Here is a 25,722-nt window from a genome sequence, read left to right on the forward strand (position 1 = left end):
CGTCCATGTTCCTGCCGACTCATCGTCGAAAATGTGGATGCGTGCACGTGCAAGCGTGTCAAACCGCGTCAGGCGTCCGACTACCTCTGAATTCTACATCTGTCCTCAATGTTCCCATGAAATGATGGCGGAATCCTTTTATTATCGCATCAGACGTGGTCATGGAGCGCTGAAGCCGCCTCCCACAGCGATTGCCCATGTCTTTACCAATGACCAAGCACGACCACGATGAGCCACCTCGCCAGGCTCTACGCGATTCTACCACGAGAAAACGATATCAGGACCCATTAGTCGTGTTCGTTGTAGTTCTCATCGCTTTCCTGGGCTTCTACCGCATCTACAGCCCTTCCGCTACCACAAGCTCACCATCACCTCACGACAATGACGTCGATATTCAGGTCGTCGAGACTTACAATGAAGACCAACTTCAGGAAGTTGCTGCCTTGATGGACGAAATCTACACCATGCTAGCAAATGCCTCGTTCATTCCGCATGACTCTATCAAGCGTGGCCCACACCAAATCAATTCTACAGCCAGTCCCTGCAGGCGCGATGCAGCCGACCTGCGCTTAATGGAGATCCTCCCATATGTAGACGCCGCACTACTCGACGATGACCATTGGTTATGGGATGGCACTTTTTCCGATTTCCGGGTAGATAAATTCTTGGGCTACGGCTGTGATCCTGACGAAGCAGACAAAGACCCTTCGTTCCTCATGCGGCCAGGAACGGTCCACTTGACCAATGGCGGCTGGGATGGCTGGGATCTCTACAGAAGTTGGCAAGTCCAATATGACACTAGGAAGAATGCAATTAGGATCTATGAAGGAGAGGAGAGGAGTGATTACCAGCCACAAGTCAATGGGTGCTTGGTTCAATTCCGAGGTCCATACAAGAGCGAACAGTACAGATCTGGTCACAGATGGGAAGACACCCCTGTCATTGGAGCGATCAACTCAACGGGAATTCTCTCGGTGAACAGGCACAGCCGTGATTGGACGAGATGGACCGATGCGCCAACCTTCTTGAGGAGGATCAGAGACGCATATCGGAGCACAGCATGGACACCATGGGTGGCCGCGAACCCCGCTGATGTACCCGCTGATCCGCGCATCCTTCCACCGTCCCACAACCTCACATCATCGCTCCTGATCAAGAACGGCTGGCCCGAAAAGCTTGACATCAATCAGTTTCGGGCTGACTTCATCCGCGCGCAGCATAAGCCGTCAGGACGAGGCTGGGCCGAAGGTGCTTTCCAACAGGTCAGAACTTACCAGGATGATCCAGATGATCCAGCCAACATATACTATTCCAAAATAATTCTAAAGCGATATCAGGATCATGAGCTTGACGAGCAGATCGAATACTCCACTGGAGAATTGAACAGGATGATGATGGAGGCGGAAACAGCAAAGAATAAAATCGATCAACACGACAAGGATTACGAAGACGCGAAACGGCAAATACAGAGGCTGTGTCCAGACGGAATCTGTGTCGAGGAGGAAGATCTCATTCTTTGGGAGTTCAGAGGACTAGAACAGACATATGCAGAGGCACAGCTCAAACCCGACATTAAGACACTGTGCGAACGCCGCCCTTGGAGGCTGGACGAGAGGTTTTATGACAGATATTTGTCGTCAGATCAGCACACAAGTTGTGTCACCCGACTCAACTTAGAGAGACACTGGTTAGAGATGGCATATCAACAATCCCGCGCCGATGCCCTCGCTCATTGCGCTCGAAGCAACAAGGATCTCCTCCCCCCTGCCTCCTCGTTCGAGACCCTCGCGAGTATCCACATTGCCGATTATGAAAGTAAATATTACGGGTGGAAGATTGAGGATATCAAGAAGGCTTTGTCTGGTGACATTGGCGATGAAGCCCTTCTAGAGCTCTGGAGCCGATTAGAGGTTCTGGAGGAGCCTCGTTCTTCTTTTGATGACAGACTGTACGACTAGAAGATATATGGTCCGGGTATCAACATGAAGAGCGATGGTCACTATCACAATGGTAAACGGTAGCGATTGTTCTCACTGTTTTCTCGACTCAATTTGCATTCATCTTCACTTCACTTCCTTTCACTTCACCTTACTTGATCACATCACAACAAATCAAACACCGCCAACTTCTTCCTCAATGTTCTGGCAAGCCAGAACCATTAATGAAAAAGCATAAGGAACACAACAAGTGAATGTTGTGGAGGGCCGCCCCACCTCGCGGCGCTCGATGACTCGCAACCATGCGTCGAAGAGTCTCTCTTCCAAGCCGTGCCCGGGAAAAGCCAGTCGAGAAGGCGATGCTGGGGGTTAGCCGGCTGCTGTGAGTTAGTGGGTATATCCCCGGCGGGGTGTGTGGATTGTAGGAGGGAGGCAGGAAACGCTGTTTATATAGTCGGCTGCTGGCCTGCCAAGAGCGGCCGGATGAACCTGTGGGCCCGGATTTCACATGGACTGTGCTCACGCCGGTACCCGTGGTTCTGCCGGCGGTATAGGGACGTGCGGGACGAGGTAAAGGCGAGGTGAAGGGGACTTGCGACAGTCTGGAGTGGTGTGGTGACGTCAAACCTTTGGCAGCGGTCGAGACTCAATAAGCGCATGGGATGTCTCAGCGATAGAGTATGAGAGTCTCTGCCTGTTAGTGGATACTGCGCTACACTATGAGACCAGTGGATGAATGTCGAAGTCACGTGCGAGATTCATGTGCGCCAAATCTTTCAATGCTCGTCCTGCGAATTTCGTCAAACGACATACGATGATGAGATGCCGCATAGGAATGACACTACAGTGTTTTGAAAGAATGGTTTGCGATAGAATATGTCTTCAAACTTGATGGTCGGCATATCGCTTGTCCTGGGGTTGCCCCGCAATTGACACGCGATCCCACACGAACCCCACGCCAGTACGCGGTCACGACTGCAGACCTCGGGAATCGCGAAAAAAATCAGCCGCGACCAGTCGTCACTTCATCATGACAAGCCGCTTAGATATCGTCACCAAAGACGCGAAAGCGCTCGTGCCAGGTCGCAAGACATTCTTTGATCTCTCCGGCGAACTACGAAACCAGATCTACCACCTTGCGCTCGACAAGCAATACCAGCGCGTACCCTTGAACCCGTACTATCTCAACAAACCCGACCCGTACATTGCTCTACTACAGACATGTTCTCAGATATACAAGGAAGCGCGAAGCTACCTCGTCGAAAAGCAGGTCGCTTACGTTCCAGTGATGGCCGGTATGCAGTACGACTACGGAACCGAGCTGAGTGAAGACTACGGCCTGAGCAAAGAGACAACCGACACCATTGCAGCATCACTGACCGACTTCATGGAAGTGCATTTCCACTTGCACATCGACATTCTGCGTGTCTCGATAGACCGCCGGTGGGACGGCAGCGACGACTTCCGTCTTAATGATGCAAACGGAGAACAATGGAACATAGTCGCCTTGCTCGACACTCTCCACCAAGCCATCAAGAACTATACTCCGCACTCTTGGAATCTCTACCTCGAACACGAGCTGGGAAAGCGACGTGCGACGGTCCACCTCGACCATCTACTCTCACTCTGGCCCAGGATCTCACCAGAACACCCTTGCGTCCCTATCGCTGCGATGCGCGATCTCGTCGATCTCATGGCGAAAGACACCATGACTGAATGGCAGATACGGTATTACATCCCGACTGGCCAGGCCGGTGTATCGGTCAGATACGGATGCACAATGGACGACGATATGGCCCATGCGATTCGCGACACGGAACTAGCACAACTACGCAGCTACGCGAAAACATGCGGACACGACAATATCACCATCATCGCAGAGCTGTATGGCGAAAACACCACGTGGGAGTATGGGGACAAGTCCGACAGTGTAACTAGGCTGCGTAGCCCCGCTACAGATTTCTGGCCAAACTTGCATTTCGACCCTTGGAAGTACTCAATGCCGCATCACCAGCATTGGAACAGGTCTTATCCCGGTAAGTGAAACACTATTTCGCTTCCTCCTATGAACCCATCTTAGGCCATGATATATTGACCTAAGAAGTATCTACTTCTCAACGTCCAATGACGTGTATGCTGCAACACGAATTCTGCCACTAGGCAGCTCCCTCGAGTCACCTTTACTAACGACACATGCGTAGAAGAGATGCCCATCGAGAACTTCGAAGAAGCTGCCCTGTTAGCCACTCATGAAGATCGCCCGCGCCGGGCAGACTGGATGGAGATGCTGCAGCGGAGGGACGATCAGGCTGAACTGAGGCGGCGGTACGAGGAACATAGGGCTGGGATTGGCGGAGCGTCAAGCTGAGAGAGAGCGGTACTAGGCATTGGAGCCTACGTTGACGATAGGCCAACTTCGTTGTATGTTTCCATTGTAATGTAGTCTACAGACCCGTTTGGTTTTGTTTTCATATGAGCTGCGGCAGATCTTACACCAATCGCTGGATGATGACAACGTCGTCTCTGTTTTAATGGTCTCTTGTAGAACTACCTCTAATATCCTAACTTTGCCACCCTTTCCTTGCCCAGGATATCCGCCAGACTAACTAACTTAAAGCTCGCCTCGTTCGCAGTACCGCCTTCAGCCAGCTCATTAGCATCGTCATGCGTGACGAAGAGCCCGCTCGGAAAGTCCTTGTTCAGCGCATTGCCCACAGCAGCACACCCATCTGTGTTACTAACGTGGTCGATACCCTTCGCCTTATTGTCAACGATAGTGAATGTCTCCACGTACTTGTGCGGGGGCGCGCGCTCGTAGATCAGATATGCAGAGATGCCTTGCGACGAAACGATGATGTAGCCGCCCGGACCTGACTTGGCTGGCACAAGCGTGATGCCCTCGACATCGGCGTGGAGACCGCTTGCGTCGCCTACTTGTGCGATTTGAACACCGGTGTTCGAGCCAGTGGGTTCGGCTTCGTAGCGCCAGATACCGAGTGGTTCTTCGCCGATGAAGAGGTAACCGGCGCCTTCGTCCGCGACGCAGCCTTCCACTTGGCCGCCTGAGCCGCCTTGAAATTCACGGACGAGCGTGGTGTGTAAGGTACCGTTCGTGGTTGCGGTGAGTTCGTACTGTAGGTATTGCGCTTCTTTGTTGTTGACGAAGAGGTACTCTTTTCCGGTTGTCGGAGAGCGGTAGTTGCAGGAGCCGTATGGTTCGTAGTCTTTCGGTAGCGATTGTTTACCACCAGAAATGGTGCTGAGGTAGCCTGTGCTGTTTACTGCGACCAGGCTTGGCGATGCTTTAGCAGATTTTCTAAGAAGTCATGCGATGGTACTCACCACATGGTGTTGTCACCGCGGCATGCCGCAAATGCGAGATCGACCTTCCGGGAACCGAGAGTGAAGTTGTAGATGACATCGACGTTGTTTGGCTCCTCAGCCGTCAGGTGCTGAAGGAGATTTCCCTGCAGATCGAAGACACCAAAGCCTTCACCCTCGTCAGACTTTGTTGTGGTAATGATCTTGCTCTGATCTGGTCGAGTGGGGTGGATCCAAATCGCAGGGTCATCGCCGTCTCCACCGTTTGCATCAGTCTCGAACTTTGCGGTGACCGCGACGAACGAGCAGTCTGGGCCAGTCCACCCATCTTTGCACTTGCAGACATTTGGGCCGGTACACTTGCCGTGTCCAGAACAATCGTTTTCGCAGGTGATCTTGGAGCAGTCGCGACCAGTAAAGCCGGCAAAGCAGGAACAGTCCTTGCCTGACACGAAGCCGTTGTTGGAGCACTTCTTGGTGATGGAGCTTTCGCAGTGCTTGCAAGCCTTGCGCTTAGGACTGTACCGGGTGTTTGGCTTAATGCCCAGGGCTGTAAGCGCGCCGTCCAGAGAACCTACAGCTACTCCGGTGTCATTTTCTCCCTCAAATGCGAAAGCGAACGCGCCTAATGGGTACCCAGGAACTGCAGATTGGAGGATGGCGAGCGAACCCTCGATAGAGAGATCAGAGATACCGCCCAAAGAAATGCTTCCCTTCTGCTTGATGTCGGAGTCGTACACATCGATGACTTCGTCGTGGGCTACGAACAGATAGTCGGCGGACGCGCTGTGGTAAGTAGCAAGTCCTGCAACTTCGATGTCCTCAGTAACAGTCTCGATCTCGGGTGTCTGGACAGACTCGGACGCTTGGAAAGAGTACAATGGTCGATCTTCGGCCGAAAAGAAAATCTCGCCATTCGCGAACACGGCGCAAGTTTCGCCTTCGATAGCAACGGGAAAAGTTTGAACCTATGACCTTTGTCAGTATTACTGCCTTTAGCCACGATCAAGAGACAACAGAACCTCCAGGATCTCAACCCGGCTTTTGTTGCCCCGAATCAAGAACTGCACAACCATCTTCTTTCCGAAGAGGAAGATGTAACTCTCTCCGCTCTTCCCACTACGCCACACGCACGCAGTACTCCAGTCGCCCAGCTGCTTCTTGTTGTTACTTTCGATCGTCTCCCCATTCTGAGCGTCGAAGACCCTGATCAAAGAATCAGGAGCTGGGATGTTGACAATCAGATCCCTTCCGTCGATGTCGTGAACGGCAACAGCAATCTTCGAGCGACCAGTTTGTTGATGCGACTTCTCTGCAAAGCTTGAGGAATTGGAGACAGAGAATGTCCGGAAGCCACCGTCGGCAGCACTTCCATCATTGATAACCAGTAAAGGCGATTTTCCGTAGACGAAGTTGGTATTGTCGCCCTCGAATCCAGTAGCGGCTGCGACGAGTGTGACGTTGGCGTTCTGGGCTGCGACGAACTGTGTGATCACACTCGCCCATACGAGGCATCGCGCGAACGTTCTCATCTTGTGGCGGGCGTTGTCGAGATCAGTAAAAGCGGCCTGACTCCATGAACATGGTCGTCGAGGCCGTCTTATATCCCAACATGTCTCCAAGTAATGGGCTGAACCTAGACTTCCCGCTGATCCATGTTCATATGCAGTCTATGTCATTCAAGCCCCTCGGGGCTCCGATGCTTCGAGGAAAAATCCACAAAACTACGCGACATTGTCGTTAGGGGCGCGATGCATGGTGTGCCTGCTGCTTTGGGTTAGGTCGGGATGGCTGAGCGGCCAATAACGATGTGTGCTATTGAAACGTGAGACGGCCGGGCAAGATTCGAGGCCGGGATCAACATGAGGAGAACGGAGAAGGATGGAGACCTGGCATGGTTTTGAGGTGTGAACATGCACTTGAAGAATCGTGGTGACATGCCAGGCTCGAGCAGAGGGTGATGGTATGTCTACCAAGTTGCAACCATTGGAGATTGTCTGCCACACGAAAGGCGATGAGCCTGATCGCGCTTTAGCTTGATCATGATAAGAATTGGTCCTTGTCCTGCGGGTGGAATATGACACGGATGTAGATGTAGATTAGAAGTTGATGGGTTGATACTTGGGCAGCTTCCAGTACCTGGTCTTCTACTCATATCCCGTCGGCATCTCCGGGCGCGTTCCGCAGGTGTTGTTTTACATGCAGAGCTGGAAAATCACGTTTCTGGAATGTTTGCTGTGCGCGAATAAATGTCATTCTTGGTGTATCACTGCGAGATTGAAAGAATATTGTGAGAACGATGACGCGCGCGGTGCCAAGGCGCAGATCCTCACCCGTGGCACCAACAGACGCGACAGGATAGTAGCACGACCCCGACGACATCGCGCAGCGATTCATCCGAAAACATGCCTGCTGGCAGAACAATCGCGAGTACCTATACAATTTCCCGGCTACCTACTCACGTTCATCCCAGGTCTCCCGCTCTTCTGACGCGCCGCACCCGTCCGCACGATAAGCCATCTCGGCAGTATTCCCCCTATCATCTCTCCACGATCAAGCGCGATGCTTACAAGATGAACACTTGCTTCAAACACACCAGAGCTCGAGTCGCAGGAGATGTAGACGTGCTCGGGCTTCAACTGCCCTCGCCAGATGGGTTGAACAACGTACTCCACCAGGGACATACTGTAGCATGCTGCGTCTATGCTCGGAACCGGTCGCACGACTTTCGCTACGAATATACCCTTCGGTCACGATGATTACCTTGGATGGACATACCTGGCAACACCGACACTTGATCAAGTCGCGGAAGACTGCTCAATTCAGTGAGCCTTCATGGCACGCGTACTGAATTGTAGCTGGCAGATGGAACATGGCAGACTTGAAGGGACGAAACACATGACACAGTGATCGATAACTCGTCTGAAATCCATATGGAGCATTCGAACCCAAGCCCTCGGCACTCTATACCCTTCCTCCTGTGACGACGCGGCACTCTGGTGGCTCCGAATTGCATGTCCACACGGCGAGAGAAACTTCTCTCAGGCTTGCCACACACCTGAGCATCTCAGCTAACAAAGGACCCCGTGGTCTTGATGCCAACGAGTAGTCATACAGCCCCACCAATTGTATCGACGCGGTGATTGAGTTGATTACTCTCCATTCGCGACCCCGCCTTCTACGCGTTGCAGCATGCACGATACACCCTGGCCATCTGTGCATCCTTAAATTGCCCTTGCGAGATCCAAGAATACAAATTGTCCGAGGAAAGGCACCAAGAATGCTTAGCTATCGGTACATTCGCGATGGATTGAACCACTACCTTTAATTCGTTGCTCGCAAGCTAACCCCGCACTGTACCTTTAGCGCCACGGCTCTTGACCTCATATACCGAAGTATAATCACTTGGCAACGCTGAAATATCCATACGAAGCGCACTACGCCGAGATGCATATGACTGGGATACCATTTTGGGAGCTTAGCTGTGCGACGAAGTGACAGCCTGATCGCGTCCATCAATGAGTCCTCAGCCCCCAAGGCGGACCAGATGTCCATCAATCCGTCAGAGATTATCGCATGATCAGTTCCTCATATTGCATGAGCTCATTGTCGGGCTTCGGGAGACTGGGCAATATGCATCGTGTACTTTGCATACAAGCAAGGCCAGTATCGAAGCCGTGAAATAATCCTATAAGTTGGCAGCATCATGTACTCCAGTAACTGTGTGACATCCCACATCCTTCATTCAGCTCACAGTCTTCCCTTTCATCATGTTGTCGACTTCGAACCTTGCAGTGTTTCTGGGTGTTTGCGCCTCCCGCGCATCCGCCTGGGTCATTGGAACGGAGCAGTCCGAAACTCACCCAAAGATGACCTGGCAGCGCTGCACAGGCAGCGGTGGCAACAGCTGCACCAACGTCAACGGAGAGATTGTCATTGATGCTAATTGGCGCTGGCTTCATTCCGTTGGAGGCTACACCAATTGCTTCGACGGAAACGAGTGGAACACCACGGCGTGTGCGACGAACGCCGCATGTACCAAGAACTGTGCTATCGAAGGCTCAGACTACCGCGGTACCTACGGTATTACGACCTCTGGCAATGCTCTTACTCTCAAATTCGTTACCAAGAACCAATACTCCACCAATATAGGTTCTCGCACGTACCTCATGAAGGATGCAAACAACTATGAGGTAGGCAGGGCACCAGATCTAGGTATGACAAAGACGCTGATCATTGCTGTTTGCTATTTAGATGTTCAACCTTATCGGAAACGAATTCACCTTCGACGTCGACAACTCGCAGTTGCCATGCGGTCTCAATGGAGCATTGTACTTCGTTTCTATGCCCCAGAAGGGCCACGGTGCACCCGGTGCAAAGTACGGGACTGGTAAGTGAAAGGATTCACTATTCATAGAGCATGAACTGAGACATCCCAGGTTACTGTGACGCTCAATGTGCTCGAGACCTGAAGTACATCGATGGCAAGGCCAACGCAGAAGGTTGGCAAGCATCCGAATCTGACCCCAATGCGGGTATTGGCAGGAATGGTGCATGCTGGTGAGTACGCTAGACTGCTCGGCCTGGCCCATTCTGACGCAACTCAGCACCGAGATGGACATCTGGGAGGCAAACTCAGTCTCCACGGCTGTGACCCCACACTCTTGTCAGCCTGAAGGCTACTCAGTCTGCACGGACGATACATGTGGTGGAACATACTCGCTCGATCGCTATGCCGGCTCTTGCGATGCGAATGGTTGCGACTTCAACCCATACCGTGTCGGCGCGAGGGACTTCTATGGCAAGGGCAAGTCTGGTGTAGACACATCAAAGAAGGTGACAGTTGTCACACAGTTCTTGGGATCTGGAGGATCGCTCAGCGAGATCAAGCGCTTCTATGTGCAGAACGGCAAAGTCATCGCCAACCCGGAGCCCACAGTCCCTGGCATGGTATGTGCTCACATCACCAAGCCTAATGACCTCCACTCTGACGATCGCGCAGACAGGCAACTCGATCACTCAAGAATGGTGCAACACGCAGAAGGAAGTCTTCCAGGAGGAGGTTTACCCCTTCAACGAGTTCGGCGGCATGGAGTCCATGGGTAGGGGTATGAACCTGGGCATGGTACTCGTCATGAGTCTCTGGGACGACCACTACGCCAATATGCTTTGGCTTGACAGCAGCTACCCTACTGATAAGGATCCGGAGCAGCCTGGTGTCGCCCGCGGCGAGTGCGACGTCAACAGCGGCGTGCCAGCCGATGTAGAGTCTGCTAACCCGAATGCACAAGTCATCTTCTCGAACATCAAGTTCGGGCCCATCGGCAGCACTTTCGCGCAGCCTGCTTGAGTCTCTCAGGAAACTTGATCAATATCGGGGGTTCTTTTTATTTCTTCTGGTTCCAGCTCTACGCAGCCTAACCAGTTGTCGCTTGTACGGTCAGGCTGTCGCTTGTACATAAATCTGTCCGATCATGTCATTCGCTTTATTATGATCAGAGATACGAAACAATCAACGCTGTACAGTTCTTAATACACTGTAGGGACTAAACATTTGTTCAAGAATGCGCACACTTGACTCTAGCGCTTTCACCTTTGGGAGTGTGTATGCACAGTGAAGTACTGGTTGGGGCACGATAGGCTGCTGTTAGCTCATAGGGAGAATACCCCTAACTCCCATTCCTCCTCACCATGTCAAAACATCACTGGAGCGGAGGAAGAACTTCCAAGTCATTGTCCAACCCTCCCGAAGCCCCTTTACAGCACATCACAACCGCAGATTTCACCATGGCCATGGACCTACAGCTCGAAGAAACACCACAACAATCAATTGCGCAAACGGCGTTGGCCATACCAGAGCTTGCGGAGAATATCCTGAACCGTTTGCCGGATGTTCGCGATCTAATTCATGTTCGGGCAACTTCGAAGGCCTTGACGACCATAGTCGACGGCACACCCAGCATCCAACGCCAGTTGTGGCAGCTTCCCACGCCAATCCCAAATGACGAAGACCCACATTACCCTGATTTGCCACAGATTATGTCCACGTATCCCATCACGCTAAGCTACCAGGAGGTGGAATGGGCTCTAGAGGCGAGTCGTCGCATGGAATGGGATGTGTATGACGCAATTGAGGCAGGCGAAGATGAGGTGACCGCTGCCGCGGTGCGAGAGCAGCAATGGCAAAGTCTGTGGTATTCGTTCGAGAAACCCAACTATACGTTTTCCATTGATACTATCCTCGAGCAGACACCTCAGCAACAAGCGCTCAAGTGCAACAGTTGCCAGCGTATCCACCCTCCATACGCTGCCTCGGGCTTACATCCAGCTCTCCGCTTCCTACACAACCACGAAATATGCGGTCACGGCTATGGTTCGGAACTGCTGTTTCGTTTCGCTCTTGTGAATCTCGGGCGTGCAGACTACCGGATGGGGCCTGCATTGGACGAAAACCAGGGTCGCATGTGTGGTCGCAAAAAATTGTATATTCTAGCGTTGTTTGCCAGGGCTGTAAGCAACGCTTACGAAACCGCAAAGCATCGCGGTATTCTTCAACATTATTTCATGGCGCCCGTGTGCACGAGGCTCATTCTGACTTGCGAGGAAGGTTCAGACCCCGTGGATCTGGGGAATATGATTGTTCGCGATCAAGATGGCATCAAGTTGGGGCAAGTGCTACGCGCTCTTCTGCGATTTTGTGACATGACCTTTACGCGCGGTCGCGCTAAGGTGCTGACTGTCAACGAGGCCTATGTCACCGGTGGAATTTATGCTGAAACATCGGAGGAGGACAAGGCCTATATCGCCCGGCTGTACGATGAGGCACAGGAGGAGTTATCCTGCTTGCAGGAAGGTTATTTGGATGAAGATCAAGCAGCTCGTGGTTGAGGTAACAGATGCGCCCAGAGATCGCAGCGACTGATCCTGTATCTAGAAGCAGGAACTCTCGCGTCATGGATCATGATCTTCTTTCTTTAATCTCGAGCGTTCGTTTCGGTATACCAGAGTCTGGTGTCGCATGGCCCAACCAAGTTCGTTTTCACTGAGATATCGACATCAGCGTCACAACGGCAAACACGAGCGTCTGCTTCGTATGGAGTAAACGCAATCTGTTTTCGCATGACCGAATACAAATACTTCCATGCCCTCTCTTGTTATGTTCGTGCGTGCCCAGCCTGTATTCTTTTCTCCACATCTTTACTGATTTGGCCCCAATTCGTCGCTATCATTGCTGGCAAATCAGCGTACTCTTCGCCCTAGCCTCTTCTCCCCCACTGTTAGCCAGGAGTGCCTGCAGCATCTACCGAAGATGCTTGAAGATCGTGTGGAAGGTGTGACACGTTGTTGGTTTCCGTGCCCATGCGACGACCTAGAGGAGGATCAGTGCGATTGCTGCTCGTGGTAGTCGCATGCGAAGATGGGCCACAAATGCCGAGGTGGTGTTGCATGAGGCTGCTTGGGCGGCAGTGGTGACGTAGCTGCCTCCTGTACCTGGCACTAGCGCAATTTGGATTAGCTCAATGGGGACGGATTCCGGTTCCCGAGGTCTGACCTGAGCGACCGCCGCAACTACTTCTCGACATCCCATACACTATCGCAATCAGCTCTTGCTACTGCATGCGTTCATCATAATCATCCTGGTGTCCTGCGATAGTATGTCAGACGCTTGTGACATGTCGTTTAAAGTGTTGGCTGAGCATGAGGCAGAGAGATGCACACTTCAGCCTTCACTTGGCCTGCCCATGATCGATTCGTGACCTAGCCAAAGCTTGATGGCAATTATCTTGTGGTCTATACCCTCTCGTGAGTGTAGTAAGTCGAAACAGCTCCATCTTATATCTGACTAAGCGCCAGCTGTTTACTCGACGCGTAATACAAGAAGTCCCCAAGCCTTTGTACCACGCGATCATGTCACTACTGTGTAACGCGTTTGCCCGCTTCGTATAAACCGTCCCTTGCCTCAATTGCTGCCCTGGTTCCTTCTTCACCGACCCCCTCATCACCATGGATTACCCCAACATCGAGTCGCGCTCGGCTGCGCAGCAAGTCGCGACGACAACTGAATTTCTCGCTGCAATCTTCATGCATCTCAGCATACTCGATCTACTGCATGTGAAGCAGGTCTGCAGGCAATGGTGCGACTGTGTTCGAGACTTAAGCGAGCTGCAGCCAGCCCTTTACAAGCGCGCCACACCGGTGAAGTCTGGAGATAATCCGCACTTCAAGCCTTTAGACGAAGCGCTCGCCGCAGAGAAGTCCCGCGGAGGGCAGACATTCAGAGAAATGTTCATCAAAATCGGTCACGATCTTGAGTGGCGCCTAGATTTGTTAGTGGGATCCGGTACGGCAGATGGCAAGACCTTCGACAATCAAAGTGGTTGGCTCAGGCAACTTGATCACTACAAAACCGCGTTTAACATGATTATACTTTGTCACCACTGGACACCTCATGGCCCCAATCGCTCGATCTCCCGTCATAGTGCCGCTCCGCGAGCAATAACTGAAATGGGTGGCGTCCATTGTGGTAAATGTCATACGTTCCACTTCAGCTTCCGGTGGGATAATTTGCACCCGATGCTTCGATTCCTGAAACACACCCCATTTCTATGCATCGACGGATACAACTCGACGATTGACATACGGCTCATAGGTCCAAATTTGCCTTACTCCACAGACATCGAGCCCAAATACCAGGTGTTCCAAACTGCTATGGACCTCGCAGAACAGGTGGAAGACGTGGATTCGATATGTACAACATCTGGGTTGAAACATGACATCGGCATTCAACCTTCTGGTCTCCGACTTTCGGCGGCAGTCGGTCACTCGCCTCATCACAGTTCCACAGGTACACTGAGACGATCGGGCTTGCTCATCGGCGACTTCTTAGAAGGACTCATGTGGTGCACGCGGAAATTGGCTCTCGATGTACAGACTGATACAAGGGGCGTCTTGAACTTTATTGTGGGATCGACGGAGAGGGGGCTTAAAGCGGCGGAGGATCCAATCGAGCCAAATGCGCTTACAGAAGCGCAAGCCAGAGTCACGGCGATGAACGAGCGTATTGCTGTGATGGAAGCCCGCTCAACACTCTGGCGACAACAAGCATAGAGGGGGAAGGATCGGGTAGGCAAGGCGAGCCGTGGTTGTCTGCAAACTACATGTAGATGCTCTAACAACCTCTATGGAGATCACTTCCATTACTTATTGACCATGCATCCTCCAGAACGTTCCTCATCTTACGTACAACTCGTTACGACTCAGCGTCTTCCTGTAAGCCAAATTAAACCTTTACGATTGAGATCTCAACAGGAATCGCTTTCCGCAGTTCAGACCGACAGGTAATAATGCGTGCACAAAGCTTGAAGAGGTCTCCGAGAAGTTTCGCAAAGTCGAAGTCATGTGTCTCTTTCTGACCCTCCAACAGATAGCGATCGATAGCCGGATCTAGCTTGGCGATGCCATCTATAGCCTGCACCAGACGAACATACATGCCGCTTTCATGGAAATCAAGGCGCTGGTCAAACCCGAACAGTCTCTCACGACATACGGGACAAGTGGCTTTGCCTGTCTTCAGATGATCCTCAAGACAGATGGTACCGTGCGTGTGGCCGCAGGGAGTACGGACAGCTGGCTCAATTCTGTTCGAATGCGAGAAGGACACCCCGTAGTCGTAATAACAGGCATAGCAGCGGCGATCGGCCGGATCATCCGCTGCCATTGCTTCTTGGGTACACGGCGTGGTGAAGTCCGATACCGCTGGGTAGATTGGTGGTCGTTTACTGGGTGAGACCTCCCTCCTCGTGTCGGAGTCGGAGTCGTTATCTTGGGAGCCGGATGGTACGGTGTACTCCATATCGTCGTTGTCTTCGTCAGCACCAAGATTGTTTTCGCCTTCTGTGGCCTCGTTGTCGTTCCCGTCATAAGAAGAAGTTTCGCTGAGAGCAACGCTTCGCTCATCAAGCACCGCATCTAACTCACCGATGAACTCTGCTTGCTTGTACCGACAGCAGGTCAAGTATGAAACCATACTGATGAAACGGTCCCACTCCAAAGACGTATAGCTTCGAATGTATTTTTCATCGAGGTACTCTTTTTGTATTCGACCGCTCAGGCCCTTGTGTAAAGTTTCATACTCCAATATAAGCTTATAGGAATGGCCTTCGGTTGGATACAGCTTTTGGCCTTCATCTTGACGTTGCTTTATCCATAGCATTCGAGCCGCGAGGTAGGGATTTGCGATAGACTCCTTGAATGTGTCTAGGTCTAGACTGAAACGAACATTGTCAATGAGCCTGAAAAAGGGCTGACCTTCGGCGCGATACGCTAATGTTCGAGCGAACAGTGCTGCGTCTGCAGTATAGGCTTGATAGTAGTCTCTGGTTCTTTCCAATTTTGATACTGGCCAAGCGTCGGAGAGAGAAACGATCTCCGTTCTCACTTCAGATGACAAATCAGACGCTACTCCTCGATCCAGATTGTCTAAGGAGACATAATTAGCCTGTATACGGGTGTACAGAGTCAGTACATGCTTTCGTTCATTTGGCTTCGGGACTTTACTAACCACGAACGTAAGCAACGGTTGAGCTTCTGCTGTGTGCACTGAGTCAAGATCGAAAAGTTGCAGTCCAACGTGCTGTAAAACTTTGAACAGTACCCGATTGATGGCCAATGCTGAACGCCGCAACAGTCCGATGTGTTCTTCGAAGTCTTTCTGCGCGGCGAGATCCATCGTGTTCGTCGACTGTTGGTCCAGCACGACAGATTGACTGAAGCGCGTGAACGGGGCAGATGTATAGGGTGTGGATTGCTATTCTGTACCGTTTGTTGATCGAGCAGTCAGCGATATAGCAAACTTGTGGTTTGATGCACCGTAAGATGGTCGAAACATGAAAGAAACCGTCAAAGAAATACCCACTTGTGAGTGGAGGGATGAAACCACATAGTTATCGAGCTGATGTAGCAAAGCAGCCTCTGTGGTATGCAAAACTTCATGTGAACACTCTGGTATAACACCCCATTGCCAAGTTGTGTTGCCATTAACTTAGGCTACTGTGCAAACTTTGGGGTAACTCTCATAAGACGAGTATTGATCAAGATAGGTGCACGTCTTCGTATGACAGCCCAACGCGAGATTGGCAAGCCGACGCATCGTCCCAACGTGTGGGCAGAAGGAGAAAACGCATCAAGCTCCAGCGCAGAAATAAGGACAGGTCAACGTAACAATTTCGACAGCCGCTATGAGCAGTTTTGGTATTCTGTCTTGCATCGAGTACTGCTCCTCAACGGGGCGATAACGTGGCTTTAGGTCGCATGCAGGTGGTCTTCGCCGACTACACGCTGCATTTTGAGTTCGCGATCGTTCGGTCCTTGTAGCCTGGTGGTTTCAACTTTGTTCAGAGAGTGCCGAAGCCCAGGTACAGGCCAGGAAACATGTTGATCATGGCATTCGCGCCTACGAAGCTGGGAAGCTGTACCGAGTCTTACGTTAATCGATAGTCGTTGACATCCTGGTACGAAAGCTCGAAACCGTATGGGAACGATGAAATCGCAGCCTGACGCGGGCTGGTTGATATACGATAGATGGTCATAAGGCGTCGATGGAATGCAGCCATCATGACAGGACCGACAGTGCGTCTGCTGGTGATGAGGCAAGTGCCGGTCAAACAGGGTACCAGTGTCTGAAAATCATAGCCAGGATACTGCAAGGATGAAATAGACCAGATATGGTGGAAGTACTGCCCGGGCACAATCGGAGGACGCCAGCGCATCTCGTGACGACACGCCCGGGTTTGAGGGTCGCATGATCTGGTGTCGCATAAGTATTGGCTGCACCCTTCGCCGGATGATGATCGCAAGAACGTGATACTCACCGCCATAGTCACTCTATATATCCTCGTTAGCAATTTTACTGTCTGCTAAATACTACGTCCAAGAGTTTGAACGCATCAGTTTGTCTCCCCCGTCGATGTCGAGAGCCTGAGGTGCGACATCTGTCTTGCCCCGCCACCCCGCCTCCTCGGCTGTGGCGCCCTTATCGCTTATCGCGACATTTCCGCATCCGTCTTCGGCGCGTCATCTGCTCCTTCGCGTCGACACGCCTCAAAGGGCGGGCAGCCTCCCCCGGGAGCGTCTTACTTCTCTCGAGCCTAAGGATAAAGAGCCTCGTCTCCGCTCACTGGCGAAACGCGTAGTTACTTTTTATACCCTACCCGAGCCAACACCGGCCGGACGTTCATCAGGCGGCACGACTACACCATTCTCACGTCACGATCTCCACCAAGCAGCAGGAAGCGAGACCTCATAGTTTAGCCGTCCGGAGACCTCGAAGGATCTTTCTTTCCATAGCGCCAGGCGATAGTCGCATCACTATACCACCACTAATATTCCGATCAACCCTCTGTAGTACACCATGCCGAGCTCACCAACGCAACCATTCCCTCTCTACCTATTCCCCAGCCTTCCCTTCCGCCGCCGCCGAAGCTCTGCCATCAGCATCTCGACCGCCTCCACATCTCCGTCCTCGTCTCCACCCCAGCCGACCTCTTTCTTGACGGCCCAACCGAACTCACACCTGCGCTGCCAGAAGTGCCTTGCCGACCTCATCCCCACGTCAGCCATAATAAGCAAAGGGTTCACTGGGCGTCATGGTCGCGCATATCTTGTAGGACCTCCATCGGCATCTAGCGCGTTTGCTGGTGGTGACATGTCAGCGACAGGCTGGAAGGCGGGCGACCTACCCAACACTTTGACGCACAAAGCCCACGCTCGTCAGCTCGTCACGGGTGCGCATACCGTTTCCGATATTAGCTGTCGCAGCTGTGGTACCGTGTTAGGATGGAAGTACGTCGATGCTGCTGAAGAGACTCAGAAGTACAAGGTTGGCAAATTCATACTGGAGACGAAGAGAGTTGTCAAAGGCGCGGAGTGGGACGAGAGCGTAGAAGAGGAAGACAACGGCATGGTACTGGAGAAGGAAGGTGACATCGAGTTCGATTCGCAGGACGAAGACGAATGCGAGGACCTCTTCAGTGGCATCTGGAGCCCCCAACTTGCGAGCAAGAGGAGGAAGCGCCGTGCCTACGGTGACATTGACTTGTCGGTGTGAGCTTGTCGATCCTTCCGCATCCACATTGCGAATACTTCTGCGCGTATATTACGGCGCATACCCTACAACTCAACACGAGAAACGAACGAATACCCCGGAAAGATAGATACACTTCCACTTTTGATACCCAGGAAAGGCGCATGGACATGGCGTAATGGTTTGCTTTTGTTTAATGACATGTGTATGTACCCTTATGAACCATGGTACAACACCACGATAATTTGATCGTCACCAACTTGTCCACAATATATCTCTGCATGCATTGATGTCTCGTGAGCCATGTATCGGGCCAGTAAGCTGTCAATGCTGCGATACCCCCACTCCCCCGGGACAGCCAATATGCCGCGTTCACAACTTCGCACTTGCGCCCTTCTCTCCCTTTGTCACCTCAGCGACCTCACTCGAGCTCTCAGGATTCCACCCAGCAATCAGGTCCTCCACAACATTGATCTCATCCTGTCCCCACACCAACCCGCCCACTGCTTTCCACTCCCCACTATCCGTCTGTCTCAGCACACGATACGTAGGTACGCCGCAAAGACCCAGGTCTTTTGCCTCTGCAGTCAAAGTCCGTAGTTTGGCTTTGGCATCGGGCTCGTTCGCGCGTGCAATGAGGTCAGCACCATTGAAACCACCTTGGTCAAGGACAGCGCGGAGTACGGAGTCGTCGGACATGTTTTGGTTGTGGGACCAGCACGCTTCGACTGTGTCTGATTAGCATGCTGCGTGGCATGTATCAGGCGTTTTGCAAAAGAACAAAAGTGCGACTTACATAACAAGTTCGTAGTCTCCGGCTCTACAATAGCAACCCTCAACACAGTGGGCGTCCGGATAGGGAACGTATCCGCCCAGTGGAACTTGACCTGTCGACCACCGTCCTGCGCACTAACAGCGTTCCAATACTCCGTCCAATCCGCATGATCCTGTCTCGACCACTTCGCCTTCGCAGGACTAACCGCCGAGCCTGGTAAATTCGGCGCGCCGATCTCTCTAAACAGAATACCGAGCAGGAATGGTTTCATAACAACCTCCAGTCCTGGACCAAAGTTATTCTTCAGTCTTTCCAATTGCGTGTACCCCAGAAATGCCCATGGACTGCTGAAATCGAACCAAAACTCCAGCTTGATATGACCGTGAGGAGTATTCTTTGGTACGCATCGAGGCATCAGACTTTTGAGTCCAGGGACGCTACTCCACTGCTTCCTCTTCTCGGAAGAAGAAAGCGCAACCAACGTCGCCTCAACAAAATGCATACGATCCTGTCCCCAAAAAAACCTCCCTCTCTTCTCCTCGCCCCTAACCCCCATCCAAACCGCATCCGGGATCCAGAAGCCTGGAACACCAAAAGCACCTCTCTGGATCGCTTCTTCAGTGCTCTTTTCCAGCTCTTTCCTCGCGTTCACATCAGCGAAACACTCTTCTCCCAACCCTTCCACACCACACTCTCTTGCGATCTGTAAAAGCGTTGTGTTAGAGTTTACATCTTGGCCGTCTACCCAGTAGGCCTGGAATAACCTATCCGTAAGCAGCTTCCTCTTTTCCTGGTCCTTCACATAGTACAACAAACGTAGTGCATTGACTGTTTTGCGGGGGTGCTGGGGTGGAGGGTTGTATCGGATGTCGTATCTGCGGAGTGTGCGTTGCATACCCTGTGCTGTGACGGCCTTTTTGGCGGAATTGAAGACATCGGAGGCGGAGCCGCCGGCGCCTTGCGGGGCGGATGTGGCGCGGTAGATGGCGCCTAGCAGGACAGGTTTGTAGATAAGATCTGCGTGCGTCCGTTGGGCAAGGGATTGGACGCGTGTTGAGGCTATGTAGGCGAAGGGGCAGGAGATGTCGTAGTTGAACTCTAGGGTGGGGGCGGCTGGCGCCATGGTGGTGGAGGTTGGGTTGTAGATGACGGCTAGTTATTAAAATGCAGTATAGAAGAATGGATAAAGATGAATTAGTCTACAGATGCAAGCCATGAGTAAGCTTGGGCGACTGGTCAGCTTCAGCTCGGTATACTGTAGCGTTGATGTGGGGTAGATTCAGGTACAGCCGAGGTCCAGCTATGCGCCGGAACACCAACACCTTTTATGATGGAAATAGACTCAGAGAACTGATATATTTTTAGTATCTACCTCTTGCGAACGATGTTGTCGCCTACCACGTGTGATCGATCCCTCTAGTCTACGCATAGTTGAAGCTAGTTCTGCAGAGTGGACAGCTCGAGGCATCACTACTCTTGAACCACTTAAACAGACAAACGCCGTGGAACAAGTTCTTGCAAGTGTGACACTTCTTGTCAGGCAACTTGCGATCGGATCCAACTATACTATAGCAGATCGCACATTCAATCTGGCCCTTGAGCGCCCCATCGACATTCCTCTTGAACGTGGTCAGCGCATCGATCAGGCTGCCGTTGAAGATCGTAATAGCTCCCAGCGAAGTCCTCAGCCATGATTGCCATTTCTGCTCGTTGACAGCAACGCGATTTAGGCCTTCGATGTGGGCATTTGCGAGAGGGAATGCGGCAGGCAGAGAAATCCTCATCGCCATGGTTTGTTCGTCGACAACGTAGGATGCAGTGATCTCGCGTGCGCGGTTAACGACCTTGACCGCGAATGCTGAATCGGGCTCAGATGCGGCCTGTTCCTCTGACCATGTGTTGACTGCGTTGAGGGCGGCCACAATCACAGGTGGTGACACGTACTTCTCCGTCCAAGGCTCGAGCGCAACGACTATGGCGCGCGACTTGCAGCTCTTGAACCAGGTCTTTGTCAGAGATGGGACGTCGCGCAGACACAAGAAGTACAGGTGTGTAAGTAGCCACTGCAGATCGCGCTTCGGAGGCTCAACATCTGCTTCGTATGTCGTGATGTCAAGTTTGGAGACGTCGACCGGCTTGTTGTGCGCGTGGCCAAGGAAGTCGAACATGAAATCGAGCAAACCTGGAAGGTATTCACCTTCTCTAATGTGCTCGACGTAGTCATTCTTGACCTTGAAAGATGCATGTTCCAGGTGATCGAATACCAGCAACCAACTCAACAGATAACCGCGCAACGGCAACGGCACACTGCGTTCAAAGTTGGCATCGGCAATCGCCGCGACCGTAGGCGCATCGATGATCAGAGATAGCAACTCCTCGGGTAAACGCGCGGTAGTCTTCTCCAATGCCGCATCGATAGATATCTGCTCTTGAGCTGCGGGAATTTGCTTATGCAGGATGTCGAAGGCAGTTTGTTGAACAGGTTGCGACTCCACGTATAGAAGAGGGAAAAGTTCTTCAGTGGACTCCAGATGTTTGAGCGACACCTTGGAAATCTGGCGCGCCAGCACATCATTAACCATCTTGAGTGGTTGATGGAACTCATCCGGAAAGTGCTGCGAATGCTTCAAGATATTGATAAGCCCATCAGCAACTGATTGCTCGTTTTCTTTCCAAGCGTCGAGAAGATCGTCGTTGGGCTCTTCGGCTTGCGTCAAAGTTCGGAGCTGTGCGTATAATTTTAGGGATGCGTGCACGAGAGGAATCGGGCTATCCATGCCGGACTCGTTTGACTCCAGCTCTTTCGTGGTCGCCCAGATTCCGGCAAGTGCACCCAAGATGCCAGCCCAGTGCTCGCCGTACATATCGCCGACCAATGGAAGCAATACTGTCAACGCGCGACACAGTTCGGCCTTGACAGGACGCGAGAGTGCGTCTTCTTGCAGCCACGGTACCACATGCTGAACAAACCGCATAAGACGAGGACCGGCGATGCTTTCCAAAATCCCCTCTTGACCCATAACACTGTTCAATAGAACAAGCTGCTGTAGTGCCTCTTGCGACTTTTGCAGGGCATCGATACCTGTCAGATCGGCGATGACCTCATTACACATGCGCTCACAAGCCTTTGCATATGACAGTGGCTCCTTGAAGGCGTTCAGCAACGCAAGAAGCTGGAGGGCGTTCTTTGAACTTCGCGTCGTTTTGAGCGTTTCCTGAAGTTGAGCAGTCTGTGAATCCTTCCAACCAGCGATCTCAATGGCATCAGCGATTATGACAGCGTACACTCGTGCGTGATAGTAAGCTGGAGATGTCGCGCTGGCGTCTATGCTCCCCAAGAGTGTGTTGGCCCAGGACAACAGCGTAGCGTCGACGTCATCCTTCGACCACGTCGCAGCAAGGCTCTTTAGTTCGTGTGTCACAAGAGTTTGAGCATCCGTGATGAAAGTCATGGCCTCGGCTTCAACGTCTGAGTTATAGTGCGCCCAGAAACCGTTCGCGCCAGCGAGGCCAAGATTATCATCTGCAAGTTGTACAGCGATCGCAATGTTGCGGAGATAGGCAGCCCGAAGTTCAGAAGGGAGCTTGTCCATGGTGAAATAGTCGGGGTTCTTGAAAAGCCTCGCCACGTATTGCGTGATTCTGTATGCAGGAGAGTAGCCATCGGCGTCTCGGGACATGGTTCTGATCGTGGAGGGCATCTGTCCATCCTTCACAAGATATACGGCGCCACCAAGGGGATTTGTGATAGCCAGAGATGATTTCGGTACAGCATTGAGGAATGGCTCTAGAGATGCATTCCAGTCGTCGATGCTTGGGAACACTTTAGCAGTCTCATCCCAGTCACTACCAGCTTTGACAGACTGCTTTGCCAAGTCAACCAGAGTCTCGACCGAGACCGATGTGGGCGTCGCGTCTCGCAGCCCTTGCTGAATGAGATTGTAGATAGATTGCTTGGAATCAGATCCGGATGATAGTATTGTCTGAATGGAAGCATTGACGGCCTTGGCGCCCTGTGCCACTTCATCATCTGGAGACTCCGAGGCGAGAAGTAGGCCTTGCAGAAGGCCGGAGCCTTGAGGACTGGCGACAAATTCTCGGAGCATCGGCGGGTTTGACTTGACTATTTGACGTAGGCCCTGCAATGAGTACGGAGCCTGGTGCGATATCGAGAGGGTTTCCGTCATGTAAGCGAGGATCTCATCTGTTGTTTCCGGGGAAAGTATCTTCGCTGGCGATTGAAGCATACGGTTGAACGAATCCCATTCGGTAGAACCTTCTACGGCTTCGCGTACGTTCGCAGTAATGTACTTCTGCAACTCAGGGTCCGAGGTTGCAAGATCGAAGGAGGGCGGAATCCTGGAAGAGGTAAGAATTGCTTCGAGCGCCTTAGTCTTCGCTGGAGAATCTGTCTCTTTTAGGACAGTCTTGAGTGACGCGCTCCATGCGTCCTTGAAATACGCGCGATCGGACTTGGTGTATAGTATGTCGATCAGGTATGAAGACGAAGGAGACAGCACTAGACCTGGGAGATCCTGTTGTATGAATGACTCTAGATCTTGTTCGGATTGGGTAGATGAGATCAAGCTAGGATTTCGTTTCGGCAAAACCGCGATGGTGCCCGCTGCGCCATATGGCTTTCCGTTTCTGTTCTTGAGTACTTCCAGAGCTTCCCCAACTATTGACGAGCAAGCTTGGGAAAAGATAGATTGTAGCTTCGTCAAATTCTCGATCGTGAGCGCTTGGTCTTGTATACTTGCGAAGCGTGTGGCGTGCTGAATGACGCTAGTTTGTGACTTCTCGTAGTCTTTCGACTGCTCGGGGGCCAGGGTCTTGATAGCATCGATCAATTGTTGTGAGAAAGTAGGCCATTGCTCTTCTAGCACACTGGCCATTCCTTGAATGCCTAATGCTGTGGAGAGCAGACCTGAAGCATTAGAAGGCACAGCCCAATGCGATGTCTCCAGCGTCGGTCGCAGGTACTGCGTTATTGTTGGTAGCACCATCTCCTGGAGGAGCTTGGTCTTTTCCTCATCACTGAGTCGCTGAACCAGATACCCAGCCACTTCCAGGTACGCTTTGAATCCCGCTTCGTGATTGTATTTTGGCTCGTCCTTGCGGATAATGCCACCGTGCAGGGCGTTCAGCAGCTCCGCTGAGTCGGTACTGGATTGTGGCAGGACTTCTTGTGGTATGATTGTCAACAGCTCAGGTATGCGGGCCCAGGTATCACGAGGTCCTAGTTGAGAACCCTTCTTCAGGAACTGCCGTAGGCGTCTGTCCACCCCAGTCTTGCTTTTGTAATCGGTAGTCCACACGGAGGGATGTCTGGAAGTGAGAAGGGTCAGGGACTCGACGTAATCGCCGACAGAACCGGTCTGATCGGAGTTCAGCCCCTCAGCTAAGTAGGCTTTGCTCAGGGTATCGAGATTCTCCTGGATAGCAGCATCCTCCTTCGCAACGCATGTCCTGAGAAGACGGTGCACTGCGCGCCGTATGCCAGCGTCATTGTATGAAGCAAATTGCCACAACTTCTTGTCGCCAATCAAAGTCTCGTAGTCGGCATGGTATTTAGAGAGCTCCTCGGGCTGCAGGTTGTTCAACAGGCTGCCCAGTAAGGATATGCATGCAGAGATGACGCGGCTATACTTTGCTTCTGCGTCGTCTTTGCTGACTATCCGCTCGTCGCTCAGAGTCGCCGTACTCTCCTTGTCCACTGCATCGCGACAGTATTCTAATATGGGCTGTTGGTAGACCTTCCGAATGCTCTGTAACTTTTCGGGCGTGTTGAAGACTTGTCGGAGCGAGGTCTGCGTCGCGTCGACTACGGATCGGTCGCTGTCATACAGACCACATAGCCAAGCTGCCACGCTCTTAGGCATGTGTCGTGCTATGCGCTTGCCGGCGGATACGGCGAATTGGCCGTGGACGAGGTGGGCATTCTGGCGAACGGCTTTCGCGTTGTCGATCGAGGTTCGCGGGTATATCTTGATCCATGCCTCGAGCAGGCCCTCTTCGACTGGCTCTTGCAGCGACGATATGTACGATTGTATGTCTTCCAGCGCCTTCGCCTTGGTCGTGCTGTCTTTCTTGGACAGATTGCGGAAGTAGACGACGACGTTTGGGTCCGAGATGGCGGAGAGGTCTGGGGGCTCGGATACGTAGGACAGGGGCGACGTGCTCGCGCTGAAGGCTGCTGATGCGCCGCCGAACGCGCCGAACGAGGTCGTGGCCGCCCGCGCGCTGCTCGCCTGTGCCTTTGCTGCACGCTTTGACATGGCGGGGTTGGGTGAGGGTTGCGTCACTCAGGGTCGAGGTCGGGGAGAGGTAGGCGGGATTGTCTTTGAGGCGATGAAACAAGTGAAAGTCAGCTGCAGCTACGTATCCAAATACACAAAAGAAACACACGCTCGCACGTCAGTCACCATGGCAGAGGCTTGCGGATTACGCGAAATATGCGGCTCTGCTTGATGACGGCACCAACTGTGGGTAGCGGAAGATGGTGGGACATCCCTGCGATTTGCCTAGACCCAATCCGCGCTAGTGTTGTCGCGCTGACCGCGACCGAACTTCGTCTGGAGGCAACGCACACTCGCAACTTCTCTTCG

The 25,722-nt window shown here is 52.3% G+C and overlaps 8 protein-coding genes across 8 annotated transcripts; 4 read left to right on the forward strand and 4 right to left on the reverse strand.

Moving 5' to 3' along the window:
* Positions 1-209: 209 nt before the first annotated feature.
* Positions 210-1,958, forward strand: J4E92_000273 (uncharacterized protein; the record flags this gene model as incomplete). Its single annotated transcript, XM_051491692.1, has 1 exon — positions 210-1,958. The coding sequence occupies one exon, from the start codon at positions 210-212 to the stop codon at positions 1,956-1,958; it is 1,749 nt and encodes a 582-aa protein (XP_051357204.1).
* A 1,009-nt stretch (positions 1,959-2,967) lies between these two features.
* J4E92_000274 (uncharacterized protein) lies at positions 2,968-3,981 on the forward strand (the record flags this gene model as incomplete). The annotated part of the gene is made up of 1 exon (XM_051491693.1): positions 2,968-3,981. One exon carries the CDS (start codon positions 2,968-2,970, stop codon positions 3,979-3,981), a length of 1,014 nt encoding a protein of 337 aa, XP_051357205.1.
* A 509-nt stretch (positions 3,982-4,490) lies between these two features.
* On the reverse strand, positions 4,491-6,790 carry J4E92_000275 (uncharacterized protein; the record flags this gene model as incomplete). Its single annotated transcript, XM_051491694.1, has 3 exons — positions 4,491-5,229; positions 5,280-6,226; positions 6,281-6,790. The coding sequence occupies 3 exons, from the start codon at positions 6,788-6,790 to the stop codon at positions 4,491-4,493; spliced, it is 2,196 nt and encodes a 731-aa protein (XP_051357206.1).
* A 2,337-nt stretch (positions 6,791-9,127) lies between these two features.
* On the forward strand, positions 9,128-10,608 carry CEL1_2 (Esterase/lipase/thioesterase; the record flags this gene model as incomplete). The annotated part of the gene is made up of 5 exons (XM_051491695.1): positions 9,128-9,451; positions 9,513-9,648; positions 9,698-9,818; positions 9,866-10,208; positions 10,261-10,608. 5 exons carry the CDS (start codon positions 9,128-9,130, stop codon positions 10,606-10,608), a joined length of 1,272 nt encoding a protein of 423 aa, XP_051357207.1.
* A 3,930-nt stretch (positions 10,609-14,538) lies between these two features.
* On the reverse strand, positions 14,539-15,539 carry J4E92_000277 (uncharacterized protein; the record flags this gene model as incomplete). The annotated part of the gene is made up of 2 exons (XM_051491696.1): positions 14,539-15,504; positions 15,534-15,539. The coding sequence occupies 2 exons, from the start codon at positions 15,537-15,539 to the stop codon at positions 14,539-14,541; spliced, it is 972 nt and encodes a 323-aa protein (XP_051357208.1).
* A 2,128-nt stretch (positions 15,540-17,667) lies between these two features.
* On the forward strand, positions 17,668-18,363 carry J4E92_000278 (uncharacterized protein; the record flags this gene model as incomplete). The annotated part of the gene is made up of 1 exon (XM_051491697.1): positions 17,668-18,363. The coding sequence occupies one exon, from the start codon at positions 17,668-17,670 to the stop codon at positions 18,361-18,363; it is 696 nt and encodes a 231-aa protein (XP_051357209.1).
* Positions 18,364-18,711: 348 nt separating this feature from the next.
* On the reverse strand, positions 18,712-20,237 carry J4E92_000279 (uncharacterized protein; the record flags this gene model as incomplete). The annotated part of the gene is made up of 2 exons (XM_051491698.1): positions 18,712-19,067; positions 19,136-20,237. The coding sequence occupies 2 exons, from the start codon at positions 20,235-20,237 to the stop codon at positions 18,712-18,714; spliced, it is 1,458 nt and encodes a 485-aa protein (XP_051357210.1).
* Positions 20,238-20,535: 298 nt separating this feature from the next.
* On the reverse strand, positions 20,536-25,392 carry J4E92_000280 (uncharacterized protein; the record flags this gene model as incomplete). Its single annotated transcript, XM_051491699.1, has 1 exon — positions 20,536-25,392. The coding sequence occupies one exon, from the start codon at positions 25,390-25,392 to the stop codon at positions 20,536-20,538; it is 4,857 nt and encodes a 1,618-aa protein (XP_051357211.1).
* Between the last annotated feature and the right edge of the window lie 330 nt (positions 25,393-25,722).

This window comes from Alternaria infectoria (assembly GCF_024043175.1).
Source record: "Alternaria infectoria strain BMP 0036 chromosome Unknown scaffold_1, whole genome shotgun sequence".
NCBI classification, from domain to species: Eukaryota; Fungi; Ascomycota; class Dothideomycetes; order Pleosporales; family Pleosporaceae; genus Alternaria; species Alternaria infectoria.